Below are 13,731 nucleotides of genomic sequence, written 5' to 3'. Positions count from 1 at the left end.
AGGCTCTCTCTGTCGTCCTTTTTCTGTCTCGCTTCCCCCCCCTCCCCCCCCCCTCAAACAAACACACACTTGCACACACACACTACAAACACACACATTCACACACAGCCATTACACACATGCACACACGCAGGTTTGTGTGCCGAGATATTCCAGGTGGAGAATAAAAGCGGGCCTGTTGGCAGGAAACAGGATCTCTGGGATCCATGGCGATGAGTGAAGGGCTCTGAAGGCCTCTCTCTGAGAGCACGACTCCTGAGGTGTTTGATGTAGGGGATTATGGGTAATCTGAGGGTTTGTTTGTCAGAGAGATCCTTGCAGTACCACACACACACAGTGTGGTTCACACACAACCTATGAATTCATAGTTTGCATGTATGCCTCACACATTTATTGTACATTTGTGTTTTATCCTCTGAGATTACCCATGGTTGGAATCGACATTATAGAAATTGAGTGCACAGCTGCTGTGGTATGCTCAATATAATACTCTAAGTCACTCGTGGATTGTTTTTTAAAGTCTCACAAAACAAAGAGCAGATCCTTTTGTGTCTTTAAGTAAAACGTAATAAAATTACAAAACTTTTATTTGAAACATCTGAGAATTGCATTTAATGTGGGGGGTAGCGCCCCCCAGTGGTCCTGTACTGCCATTTCTGAAACAGTAGAGACAAGCTATAATAGTAAAATGTGGTTAAAGATACACCAGTATTCAAGCTATTGTAAAGCTGTTTCATCATAAAGAGCTTGTCCTGTCACTTGATATGTGTGGTGACGAAGTTTAAAGTGTTTTTTCAAGAGAGATCAAATCATTTTCTTATAAAAGTTATAAAAAAGATCAGGATATCAAACTTTATAATAAATCTATGAAAGAACTTGGTATAAAAAAATCATTGATAACAGTTTGTAGATAATAACAAGTGGTTGACTTGTGTTCATAGAAAAAAAGGTTAAATACTGGAAAAATATGCAGTATTTCAAGGCAACAGAGGAAAAAGTACAAAAAACGTAAACAAAAGTACAATACATACCAAATTAAGAGGCCATATTTTAGTACATCGCATGATATAGAGCTTGATTATGTAATATACATTCATGTTAGTCAGGCATTACATCTGATTACAGATTGGATTCCATCATTCATACTACAATGAATTGCAACCATGTAAACACATTAGCAAACGTTAAAAAATAAACAGTAACTGTTTGGTTACATAATACTTGAACCGGAGCCTCTGTTCTTCACAGTATAAGTATGAGTACAGACCTCCAACACAAGAACATCTGTTCCCACATCCTTAGAGTTTGGAAAGGGTGTTGACACTGAGCGTTCAGGGTTATGGGGCAAGGTTGAAGATGCTGTAAAGCAAATTCCATGATTTGCTTCTCTACATTATATACGTGTGAAATGAGTTCCTGAAAGCATGTTCAAAGCGCGAAAACTTTGTCGCACTGAAATGTGGAGTTAGACCGTTTCAGGTTTTGTATAGGCGTGGCAAAAACCCAACCTATCTTCCTCACCGCGACCTATCTATCAGATCACAGGCGGTTGCATTCTGTTACTCAGCTGGTACAATGCAAAGACAAAGTAATTAACTCATGAAACACTCAGAGACTGCAGGTAGGTCTGTTCTGCAATTGATTTAGCTAGTGTTGCTGTTGTTGCTAAATTCAATAAATTAGAGTAGGCGGAGCTTTCAGTTCCTTCAGGCGACACGCCCCCCAGTCTCAAGCAGAGACTCACGATTTCAAAGTCTAATTTAACATACTTTTTTTTCCATTCAAATTTGGACGGGTAGTTAACAACACATTCTTCTGTGGTGTTATTAACTTAAAACGAATTTTCAATTTCACTTTACAGCATCTTTAAGGTGTTGGGACCTGGGGTGGAGGTTCAAGGTTAGAGGGTTGGGAGTCAGGAGTAGCGTTAAGATGTTTGGACTTGGTGTGTAGGTTTAGGGTTAGGGGTCAGAGGTTAGGGTGTTGGCACTGGTGGTCTGGTGTTATGCAGATTCAAACAGCTGCATTGAAGGTCCCGTGGAATCCGTAAGGAATATTCACAGGTACCGCGGCCCTCCCCAACTCCTCAAAGGTCTTTGCATCCAAAACCAGGAGGAACGTTGCCTTGTCCTGGAGGGACGAGAATAACTTTATTATATTATATTAAACCCTGTCGACACTGGGAATGAGACTGTAACCTGTGTTAATGAGATGATGTTCTGTTCTGAGTTCAGCTGATCTGGATTGTTTACATTCTTCACATTCTGTTATATCACTACCGTACAGTCTGCATTTTCTGACTTGGACAGCTGCTGTTTTTCAGTCAAGCCCAGGCCAGCCCAGGCCAGCCCAGGCCAGCCCAGCCCAGCCCAGCCCAGCCCAGGCCAGCCCAGGCCAGCCCATGCCAGCCCATGCCAGCCCAGGCCAGCCCAGGCCAGTCCAGCCCATGCCAGCCCAGGCCAGCCCAGGCCAGCCCAGGCCAGGCCAGTCCAGCCCAGGCCAGCCCATGCCAGCCCATGCCAGCCCAGGCCAGCCCAGGCCAGCCCAGGCCAGTCCAGCCCAGGCCAGTCCAGCCCAGGCCAGCCCAGTCCAGCCCAGGCCAGTCCAGCCCAGGCCAGCCCAGCCCAGCCCAGGCCAGCCCAGGCCAGCCCAGCCCAGGCCAGGCCAGCCCAGGCCAGCCCAGCCCAGGCCAGCCCAGGCCAGCCCAGGCCAGCCCAGCCCAGGCCAGCCCAGGCCAGCCCAGGCCAGCCCAGTCCAGGCCAGCCCAGGCCAGCCCAGGCCAGGCCAGCCCAGCCCAGCCCAGGCCAGCCCAGGCCAGCCCAGGCCAGCCCAGGCCAGCCCAGGCCAGGCCAGCCCAGCCCAGGCCAGCCCAGCCCAGCCCAGGCCAGCCCAGCCCAGCCCAGGCCAGCTGGTCTTTACCTCTGAAGGAGTGAGGACCACAGAGAGGATGACACCATCATCCTCATCCACAGCATCAGGGGACGGGACAAACACCGGCTCTGATGGGAAGAAGCCCTTCTGGTACCACACCTGAGGACACACACACACACACACACACACACACACACACACACCACACACACACCACACACGCAAAACACACGCAAAACACACGTGCACACACACACACACTGCTGCTGATATCCTACACTGACATGAGGATGTCATTCACTGTAGCCAGTTCACCAAAACACGTGTTGACTATATTTAACACTTCTTAACACCCTCGATGGCTTAATGTGTGTGTGTGTGTGTGTGTGTGTTAGCTGGCCCACCTTCAAGGTCTTGTCCTCCAGGTCCATCTTGAGGAGGGAGTCTCCCACTAGATGTCTGAAGCCACAGCCGTAGAAGAAGCGGTAAGGCCGGGTGTTACACCTGCTGTAGTTGATCTGAGGAAACTCCAGACCGCCGTACTCACACAGGTCGTTGCCATGGAGATCCTCGTGTTGGCAGAAAACCTGATGTGTGTGTGGGGGGGGGGGGAGGGGTGAACAACCGCTTGTTGTAAAAAAAAAAAAAAAACTGCTTTACCACCTTAGCCCTTTAGTGTTCGGATTACAGCGTTTTCTGGATAACTACGATCAACAGTCTGTTCAAGTCTGGAGGACTCTCTGGACAAAACCCTTCTAAATGTAAATCTATATTTACATTTAGTCATTTAGCAGACGCTCTTATCCAGAGCAACTAACAGTAAGTACAGGGACATTCCCCCTGAGGCAAGTAGGGTGAAGTGCCTTGCCCAAGGACAAAACATCATTTTGCATGGCCTGGGATCAAACCGGAAACCTTCTGATTAATAGCCCGATTCCCTAACCGCTCAGCCATCTGACCACCCCTATATGGCTGATCCGTGAAGTTAGGAGATGAATGAATAACTTCTCGTTGTTACCAGTGTTTCATGGGATGTTATAAGTGACCTTTAGCATACGGATCATAGCCTTTTCCAAATAACTCTAAACTAGCAATCTACAGTATGTTAAACTCTAACCAACTGAAGTCAATATGGCTCAGGGCTGTAGACAAACTGAACTTTGTACAACATGCAGCTCCTGTGTTTGAATTGTGAAGAGCTGGGATTGGTTCAGCTCTGGTTTCAAACCCAGTGTGTTCATCATCACAGAAGAGAACAGCATCTCCAACACCTTTTTTTGTTTCTCTTTGTTGTCGTTTTTCTCCTGTTTTGTTCATTTGTTTTCGTCTTTTTTTGTAGAGTGAAAAGGCTTTACAATTTGCCAGAAAAAAGTATATTTAAAATGCTCAAGCGCATGTCAGGGCTACCTTGTCTTTGCTGATTTTCACGGCGGTGGCCAGGCTGGAGGGCCGGGTGTTGAGATTCTCGTCTGACGGCGTGTCAGCGCTCACATTGAGAGGCAAGACGAACCTCCGGGGAAACACCTTGTTCATGTTGTTGTAAACCTGAAGAACACACGGGACATCACCCTCGCCTCAGTCCTCACACTCAGGATTTAAATTGTGTTAAAGCATTCATATTTAGGTATGTGTGTGAGGGATTACATATGTAGGTGTGTGTGTGTGAGGGATTACATATGTAGGTGTGTGTTTGTGTGTTTGTTTGTGTGTGTGTGTTCGGACCTGGTCCAAGGCCTCCCCTGACTGGCGCAGGTTCTGGATCAGGTAGTTGTTGATGGCCTCCCCACTGTCAGAGCTGCACATGTCCAGCACCAAGAAGCCGTCCTCCTCGAAGGCGTTGATCTGGTGGAAGGTGGACAGGGGCTTGGTGTGGTACTTCACTGAGTTCACCTGGGGGGAGATGGGGAAGATGTGGGAGATGTGGGAGATGTGGGAGAAGACAGGTGTGTGTGTGTGTGTGGGGGGGGGGGTAAACAAGGCAGGTGTTAGGAGGGCTGTCGGTGCGGATCTGTGGGCATCTGTGACGTCTTGTGACAGGTGTCATGGGGTCATGTGACAGGTGTCATGGGGTCTCTTGTCAGTCTTCCTTTACTTAATTAAGCAATTAAGTAAATTCAATGGTGTGGGTGGGCGGTGTTTACACTGAGGAGTGAGCTGAACCAAATCAACTCGGCTACATGCATGCCTACATGCCTGTTAAAAGGGTCTACACAAACAACATTAGACCTTATTCATTAGCTCACTACCAGGCTGGTGGACGTCTCACCTTGCCCGTGTGCTTGTCCACCAGGTGGAAGACGGTCTCCTGCTCGGGGTCCCAGTAGATGCCCTCGCTCAGAGCCTTGCCCCTCAGCTTGCAGGTGACGATCTTCAGCAGGTCCATCTTGATGGGCTGCTCGATGAACACCACGTGGTTCTGGGACATGGCTGAGGGAGGAGAGAGATTCAGTCACGCATGGGTACGCACCCCGGGGCTGCCCTGCTGGGGGCGGGGACAGTGTGGGACATTTACATTGTATTCATTTAGCCATATACCCATCTTACAAACTACACCAGAAAATCAAGGATCAGAAATGTGTAGTTGAACAGCATTTAGCTGGTCAGAGTCCAGGACTGGTCTGTAACGACAGTGAGATGGCTGGCTTACCGAAGCTGTGATAGTAGGAAGGATGGGATTTGTTTGCTGGGACTATGGAGCACAACACTTTCGCCCCATGGAGGGTGTCCTGGGCGTCGTTCTTGGCCGGCGGGACGGAGATGATGTTGTACAGGGCGCCTGGAAACACATAAACACCTGTCAAACGCGGCCCGCACTGTGTCTACCATGTTTACGTCCTACTTTACATCCTCCACAGACAACCACGGCGTATTTGTACATTTCCATGGCGATTTAAGTTCCGTGTTTGTGTTTCTCTCGAGGAGCGTGCGTATGCTTTTTTTTCCCCCGGGGGTCGTCGTGGCAACAGCGCGAGAGCTCCGGCCAGATTGTGAGGTCACCAAAGAACCCCCTCTAAGCGGCCAAGTCTCGACTCTGACTCCAGCGAGACAGCGATGTGCAACGACAGGGCGTCTCCGGTTTTAACTGAGCCATAATAACTCTCTGGAGGATCGGTCTGACCTTTGGCTCCATAGGAGTTCCCCATGTTGTACACGGTGCCGTCGGGGTCATAATGGGGGTGGGCCGTAGCCCCGTTCACTGCTATGAACTTGCTCCAGTCCACCTGGAGAGAATGGGAAGACGTTACTACACAGCTATGACATGTTCCCATGTAGCGACATAGTTCTAACATGTTACCACATAGCAATAAATTGCATTTCAAATCATATTAGTAATATTTGTGTCTACCTTTTCCACGGACTCTAAACTGTCAGGGTCCACTCTGTGCATGAAGTTGGTCTCGGTGCTGACATAGTAGTCTCCCTTGTACTTGACAAAGCTCACGCTCGCATTATCCGTAGGCTCTACACAAGACAAGTTAACATTTAACATCAAAGTTAACTTTTCAATTTTACAAGTGTGTGTAATTCATTTGTGGTACACTTTGTACAAACTTCTTTTTTTACTTTCTGCTTGCACACATGGTGGAAATTCAAGTCTGCTGTAGCAACTCCCTGATTCGTCCCATGTGAACACACAAGCACATTACACAACCCTGGAGCAGGGCCATCCCCTCCACCCTCCTGTCTCTGGAGCGCGGCCATCCCCTCCACCCTCCTGTCTCTGGAGCGCGGCCATCCCCTCCACCCTCCTGTCTCTGGAGCGGGGCCATCCCCTCCACCCTCCTGTCTCTGGAGCGAGGCCATCCCCTCCACCCTCCTGTCTCTGGAGCGGGGCCATCCCCTCCACCCTCCTGTCTCTGGAGCAGGGCCATCCCCTCCACCCTCCTGTCTCTGGAGCGAGGCCATCCCCTCCACCCTCCTGTCTCTGGAGCGAGGCCATCCCCTCCACCCTCCTGTCTCTGGAGCGAGGCCATCCCCTCCACCCTCCTGTCTCTGACGCTCCTCATCCTACGTTACTGAGCTCAGTTTATGGATGTTTGAAATATGAATTCCCCTGACACATTCCTTGGCCTCTTCCCTTTTTCTTCGTTTCCACTTGAATGTAAGAGCTGAAACCACGGAAACGAGAGTGGTTCCTCATTTGAAAAAATTTATTTTCTATTTCTTTCACTGATGTGCTGACAAAAAGTTTTTCCACTTTTGAAAATAATCGCATTTTGAAATTTGCACTGGTAAATAGTTTTTTTAACACTTAAACTTAATAGCTAAACTGATGCTAACCTCATAACATCTGAGAGAACAGATATTCCTCTGTTTCTGCTCAGTATATAGGTCATACTATTACTATTGTAGCTCCATTACAAATGGATTATGTGCTGTATTAGTACATGGATATATTTATCTATTTTATCTATTTGCGACTTCAATTTGTTCTATTTCCTCTCCACATGGGATGTTATGAAATGTGGTAAATACCACCGTAGCACTAGTGTAAGACTGCATGTACAGTACAGACACATCCACCTTATCCATATGCACAATGTGGGACTTTGTGCTTCTAAGTTAAGAAAGGCAAAAAAACATCAAAGAGGAGAAACAAGGATTTAAAAGCTGGCCTTATACATGAGTCCCCTCACATCATCTACTCAACCCTACCCAACACTCCCCCCTACTCCCCCCTGCGCTCTCCCTACCCAACACTCCCCCCTCTACTCCCCCCTGCCCTCTCCCTACCCAACACTCCCCCCTCTACTCCCCCCTGCCCTCTCCCTACCCAACACTCCCCCCTCTACTCCCCCCTGCCCTCTCCCTACCCAACACTCCCCCCTCTACTCCCCCCTGCCCTCTCCCTACCCAACACTCCCCCCTCTACTCCCCCCTGCCCTCTACCTACCCAACATTCCCCCCTCTACTCCCCCCTGCCCTCTCCCTAGCCAACACTCCCCCCTCTACTCCCCCCTGCCCTCTACCTACCCAACACTCCCCCCTCTACTCCCTCCTGCCCTCTACCTACCCAACACTCACCCCTACTCAACCCTGCCCTCACCCACATAGTAACTCACGGATCATTTCGAAGCGAGAGAGGAAACGTTGAAAGAAGTTTTTGCAAGGGTCCGGCAAGGCCAGGGTTCCGAACTCGGACACGACAATGCGATCCTTCTCACTGTTCTTCTTATAGACGTCACTCTGCAGGAAACGGCTTTTGTAGGTCACCTGACCGTCCTGGATCTTAAACTGGTGCAACATAGCCATCCCATCAAACCAGTGGTTGAAGCTGTGGAAGGCAAACCATAACAGGGATATCAACACTGAATATCTAACACCTTTTCCCTGTTTTTCCAAATTTCACTTTGCTCTCAAAGGTATCATTTTGTGTCATTTAACGTTTCTTTTTTTTTCAATGGTTGATATTTATTTTGAAAAGACTCCCTTTCTCACTTTGACAACACATTTATTGTTTTTTTGTTGTTGTTTTTTTTAATAGTATTTTTTACCAAAATGGGCATAAAAGAAGAGTCGACTCACTTTTGGTTTCCGAACTCAAACTTCCCAGGTCCGTTTCTGAGCAGGCTGCCGGAGATCCAGGAGGGGATGTTGCCCCGCACCTCCGTAGCTATGGGCTCGAGCGTCTCCTCCACGGAGCGGACTAGGGGGGCGATGGACTCCAGCCCCCTCAGCTCCGGACAGGCTGGCTCCTCATGCTTGGCACCACCGGAGGGCTCGGTGTCTTCAGTAGGACGCGACGTGCGATAGACATTTACGTTACGGTGTATTCACTTACAACACGCTTTTGTCCAAAGCAACATTGTAGGTAACAGACCAACTGTATTGTAGCACAACAGACAACCGTTTGCAGGTTGCATCAACTACCATTTAACAACAACTGCTATATAGGTTACACTTCATTACGGTTTAATGGTGCAAGTTATTTCACCAAACTTTCACCAAACTTCTACTATCACGGGATACTGCTGTTAACCCTCGGTACAGCACAGGGTTAATCTACGTACGCGGTGTTTACAAGGCGTTACCTCAAGGGATCGGTTTACTATCCTAAAAGCCATCGGCTCGATCAATGCAATTGCGGTGACAGCTACGTTTCCAAGTATATATTTTTCTGAAATGTGAATCCTAAATAAGCCTTAATCGCCTAGTCTATTTCAAAAGTTAATCTTCTGACATGGTCAATGTTACAGTATGCTACGTCAAGAAACGAAGATATTAAAACGAATATTTTCTGACAGTGAATGTTGGTGTAGCCTACGCAGACGCGTGTTATTATTGTTGATATGTGTAGGCTATATAATAGTCATAGTATCAACGCTTAGTGCGGGACTTTCTATGTTGCATTTGCAACGCATGTTTTTTTGTTCCATATTGCATACATTAGGCTACATAGGCTTAACGTGTTTTAGCTACAGCAGATTGAGATAAGGAGATGATCATAACAATAGTATAAGTAGTTGTACAAAACCTATGAAAAAAATAAACTACGTACCTGAAATTTCATCTTTCACAGGTGACATGACTGACCAAAGATTTCTACAGGCTAGAAGATAGAGGAAGTTGCCGTCTCACACTGGTGGGATGTTTATATAGTCTATACTGCTCGTTACGTCATGAACTTGAAACCCGATACAGATTGAACAGCACATTTTCAAGTAACCTACAGAATTATACTACTAGTAGTCTACACATTTAAAATCCTTTGTGGTCATTTTAACCCAACACATCTTACAAAACATATCTACTGTAGGCTACATAATTATTTACAGTAACGAACAAATATTATTTTTTTAACTAGGGTGTGTTAGGCTTAAGATGGCTTGCTGTAGGCTACTATCCTATTTTAAATGTTTAAATGTATTTTACATGTTATAGTCTACTTACAGCATAATTGTAACAGTCATAGTCATATGGTACAATAATAGTTTGTCATTTACGCTATGCATATTTTTGTTTTCCCACAAAGCTATCAATTTTCACTGGTGTCCAGATTCACAGAGCTTTAACAAACAAAATGAACAATCCAATCCAAGTTATTAAAGCCATGCAATTACTACATTTTTATTTGACATTGAGGCAACAGTAAAGTGATTCAGATCTGATTCATGCATGGCCTGTATTTGGTTTTAGAAATTCCTTCATTCATCTTTTATTATTTACATAAATAATTATCATTCAGAAGCAGCATGATCAGAGGCCAAAGTTATTTTTGTTCACAGGTTGACAGCAATCAGTGTCACTACAAACTCAACAAAGGAAATGCTTGATAATCTCCACTTCTTTACCTTAACTACAGGCCTATACAGGAAACTAATCTACAATATGTGCACTTCCCCCGCTTTTTGACAGATGCAAGCGTGTCTCGACAAGAACAAAATTGATTATTATATCTAGATTATTTCAAAAATTGATTATTCTATATCTTTTATGTACACAGATGCTCAAAGCTTTGTTATTGGCACATACTGTGCATTATTTGAGGGCAATTTTGAAACAAAACATACAGACATTGCAAACAATATTACCCCTCCCCCCCTTCCCTTGAGTCTGAACACAGGTCCAGGTATATTGGTCCAGGCAGTGAATAATGTTATTTCCTCTGTCAGTCATGCCTACAGACCCCAGAGCAGGGCCACTGCTCTGCAGAGGCCCACATCGTTGTAGTTGAAGTAGCACAGACCAGCGAAGGTCACCATGGAAGTGACAAACAGAACGCTTTTGGCCAGCTTGATCTTCAGGTCACCGTGGACATAGTCTGTTACTACCTGGCCGACCCCCCTGTGAACCACCAGGATGGAAACATGAGGTCATTTTTACTCCACAGCTTTTCACTGATCAGAAGCTTTTAGACTTTTGGACACACAGTCCATAAGTACAACATAACATCTTTAGACCATTTATTCATTTAGCAGACATATTTATCCTTAGCAAAATACAAATAGTGTAGGCCTATTTATTAAGAATATCAGATCATCAAGGCCCAGACATGCATTTCTGAGAATTTCATTGGTTGGTGGAAAGTCAAGTGGTTAGTTCAGTGGTTAACCCAAAGCATATAGGTGATGATTATAGTCATTAGCAAGTATGGGACACATTCAGACAGGTTTATAGCATATCCTCTTCTTTAACCCGTTGTAAGCTATGTTCTCCTCCTATGGAAACCAAGATAGATGCTGACCTACCAGTGACCATGGAGAGTAAGTGCTGTTGCAACGGAGAAGTCCAACACTGCGCCCGGGTACAGGTAAGCTGCGGGGGCCATTCCCAGTAACACGACGCTGACTACTCTTTCACTCGTCCAGTGCGTGGATGCAGCCTTGGAGACCAAAGCAGCTGCTAAGTGTTATAAATACAAGAACGAGTTTAGTGCTGGTCTTTTTCTGGCATTCCCATAGGCCTATACGCAAGCACACAATATGTTTTAATCCAAAACAAACAGGCGCACTATTTACCTGAGTGGGTTGTGACGGAACGTCTCACTGTCGCGAGTCTGTGCGGTTCTTCATCCCATCTCTTTCTGCTCGCCACCACCAGTCCTCGAGACAAGAGGGAGTTCAGACACAGAGCTGAGGAGGAAAATAAACAATATGCTTAGAAACAATGACTTCAGACACTCAAAACAAACAACAAACAAAAAGGGATGAGTGGCAAAATTGTATTTCTACAGTAGCTGTCCCATTTGACACTTCGTTCACGACACAAATGTATTGGGCTATTGTGGGAAATGATCTGTTTGCTAAACACATAAATGATGCTCAATTTTAAACTTACGTTTAACGCCTCTAATACACAGGCTGGTCTTCCTAACTGCGCAAGCCATGATGGTACTACTTTGGCAAGGTCATGAGCACGGATAGGTTGGTTGCGCAACTGAGATGCTCCCGTTATTCAAGAATTCAACAAGCCGCCTTCCGTCCTGCTTTCTTCTTCTTCCTTTCCGATTCATGTGCCGGACGCTACAACGATGTTTTGCTGCCCTCTTCAGGTGGGACGGGCAAGGCTCCGGTCCGTCGCGAATGTATAGGCCTACATAATAACATGGTCCTGCTCCTGCAGGTGCACTTATTGCGCTTGCAGGACGCGAAGCGCCCACAAGCTTTCTACACCTTCGCCAAACCTTCATTGCTAAGCTTTGGAGTGTGTCTGCCAATCTAGCTTGGGTATATCTATAGGCCTATATATAAACACACATAGGCCTGGCCTACATCCAATGATCATTTTGTTCAACTCCCAAATGGGACAGTTACAGACCATGTGTGGGTCACCGGTAAACTAGCCTACCCTACATTATGCCAAGATTTAGCCAAATCTCCTTAATTGTAGAGCGTGTTGACCTATTAATTCATTTATCTTAGAAGCAATTAGGCCTACCACAAGTCATGTACTAAGGCAGCGTGTGAAATGTTATTTTCTATGCATGTTGATTAGCCCATATAGGGTAATGCGACTTTAAAAACGTAACCACAAATGAAAGTTAAGTCCCATCGTGAGAATCAAAAGTGAAAGTAAAACATAGCATATCCTGCCCCTCAACAGGTGAGTGTTGTTATAAAAACCACATATAATGCTAAACTTTCTATATAAAGGGAGTGTCAGGAGTGTTAAGCTTTATCAAGGCAATATTGATCACTTTTGTTTACTATGTTGCCCACAGAAATATCGTCTTGGTGTAAGTTTGTCGAGATGGAAATCAATTTCTCCGGTTGGGAAGCGGTGGAAGAGAAGAGGGGACTGCGTACTGCTCAGGAGCCCACATCAGGGCGCGTGTACACCATGTTTCACGGTACATATCTGAAATATGCTGAGGATATAATCGACAACGGTTTTCAACGGTCCCGAGATGGACTGTTGGGAGCGGGTGTCTACGTGAGTCGCAACATCGATAAGGCAAAGTGCTACCCGCAACTCAGTGACAGAAAAGATGCCGTGGTGTTCAAATTAAGTGTGAGGGTGGGCAAAGTAAAGAAAATTGACTGCGATAACCATCCACTCCAGAAAACATGGCATGTGGAGTATGATTGTGCCTGGGTGCCTCCCAATAGTGGAATCACTTCCATCAAGTCAGGACGTGAAGAAGACTGTGTGTGGGATCCGGCCAGGATTGAAGTTGTGGATATTGCTTGCTGCATTGATGATGAGACCCGCCACAAGCTGCGGCGTCAGATTAAAACGAAGAGAAGGGCAGAGGAAGGGTCAGGATGTATTTGTCGTCAGGCGTCTTCCACCGGACCTCACCCTCTCCAAAACTGCTGGAAATGCAATAAGCAAATTTGCCCCTTTCAGAAAAAGCACAGGTGTCCTAATTTGCGTTAGAACACTATTTTATAGCATATAAAATATTTCACAATTTTACTTTTCAAATATTAATTAAACATTGTAAGCAAATCATTTAGAGAATAGTTAATAAATCTGCCCCAAAAAGGCACTCTACCCCTATTTTGACTCCTGTGTATGTCAGTGCCCAAATAAGGGGCAACATCTCACAGGAACCATTCCACATAAGACAAATATGTCTTAAATCTCAAGACACAAGTCTTGCAATTTTCAGTCTTGGTCACTGGTAGCTGAGATGTTACTATACAATGTGGATAGTAAATACAGACCGGTCCTTAAGTCTGACCACTGCACTGTTACTGTTAACTAGAACTCTGCACTTCTGATCCTTCATCTTCTACTGTATTCTCTATATACATGACTTGTACTTACTTTGTATGAAAGCGTATGCTAAATAAATATGTAATTTAAGTATTAAGAGTAAATATAGTGTGTACAAACCTCTCAGTAGATCAGGCCAGAGATGAGCAGCTGGGAATGGAGCCCAGATGTTCCCAGGAGAGCAAAGTCCACGAGGAG

At 45.9% G+C, this 13,731-nt stretch overlaps 3 protein-coding genes across 4 annotated transcripts; 1 reads left to right on the top strand and 2 right to left on the bottom strand.

The window, feature by feature from the left end:
• Nucleotides 1–569: 569 nt before the first annotated feature.
• On the bottom strand, nt 570–9,409 carry LOC136938873 (carotenoid-cleaving dioxygenase, mitochondrial-like). The gene is made up of 12 exons (XM_067231786.1): nt 9,371–9,409; nt 8,398–8,599; nt 7,935–8,146; nt 6,218–6,333; nt 5,990–6,092; nt 5,519–5,647; nt 5,138–5,298; nt 4,594–4,761; nt 4,279–4,416; nt 3,276–3,458; nt 2,920–3,030; nt 570–2,130 (listed from the first exon to the last, which is right to left on the bottom strand). Exons 1-12 carry the CDS (start codon nt 9,396–9,398, stop codon nt 2,014–2,016), a joined length of 1,668 nt encoding a protein of 555 aa, XP_067087887.1. The 5' UTR covers nt 9,399–9,409; the 3' UTR covers nt 570–2,013.
• A 498-nt stretch (nt 9,410–9,907) lies between these two features.
• On the bottom strand, nt 9,908–11,806 carry LOC136938875 (succinate dehydrogenase [ubiquinone] cytochrome b small subunit A, mitochondrial-like). 2 transcript variants are annotated; one of them, XM_067231788.1, is made up of 4 exons: nt 11,650–11,806; nt 11,331–11,444; nt 11,061–11,214; nt 9,908–10,656 (listed from the first exon to the last, which is right to left on the bottom strand). In XM_067231788.1, exons 1-4 carry the CDS (start codon nt 11,696–11,698, stop codon nt 10,491–10,493), a joined length of 483 nt encoding a protein of 160 aa, XP_067087889.1. In that variant the 5' UTR covers nt 11,699–11,806; the 3' UTR covers nt 9,908–10,490. The 2 variants fall into 2 exon arrangements, with proteins under 2 accessions (XP_067087889.1, XP_067087891.1); XM_067231790.1 differs by having other exon boundaries at nt 11,061–11,211; nt 11,650–11,780.
• Nucleotides 11,807–12,112: 306 nt separating this feature from the next.
• Nucleotides 12,113–13,568, top strand: LOC136938868 (uncharacterized). The gene is made up of 3 exons (XM_067231778.1): nt 12,113–12,134; nt 12,379–12,414; nt 12,533–13,568. The coding sequence occupies exons 1-3, from the start codon at nt 12,113–12,115 to the stop codon at nt 13,189–13,191; spliced, it is 717 nt and encodes a 238-aa protein (XP_067087879.1). The 3' UTR covers nt 13,192–13,568.
• The last annotated feature ends 163 nt before the right edge of the window (nt 13,569–13,731 follow it).

This window comes from Osmerus mordax (genome assembly GCF_038355195.1).
Source record: "Osmerus mordax isolate fOsmMor3 chromosome 19 unlocalized genomic scaffold, fOsmMor3.pri SUPER_19_unloc_2, whole genome shotgun sequence".
Classification (NCBI taxonomy): Eukaryota; Metazoa; Chordata; class Actinopteri; order Osmeriformes; family Osmeridae; genus Osmerus; species Osmerus mordax.
The sequence above is the reverse complement of the archived record's forward strand: the minus strand, read 5'-3'. Positions and strand labels throughout refer to the sequence as shown.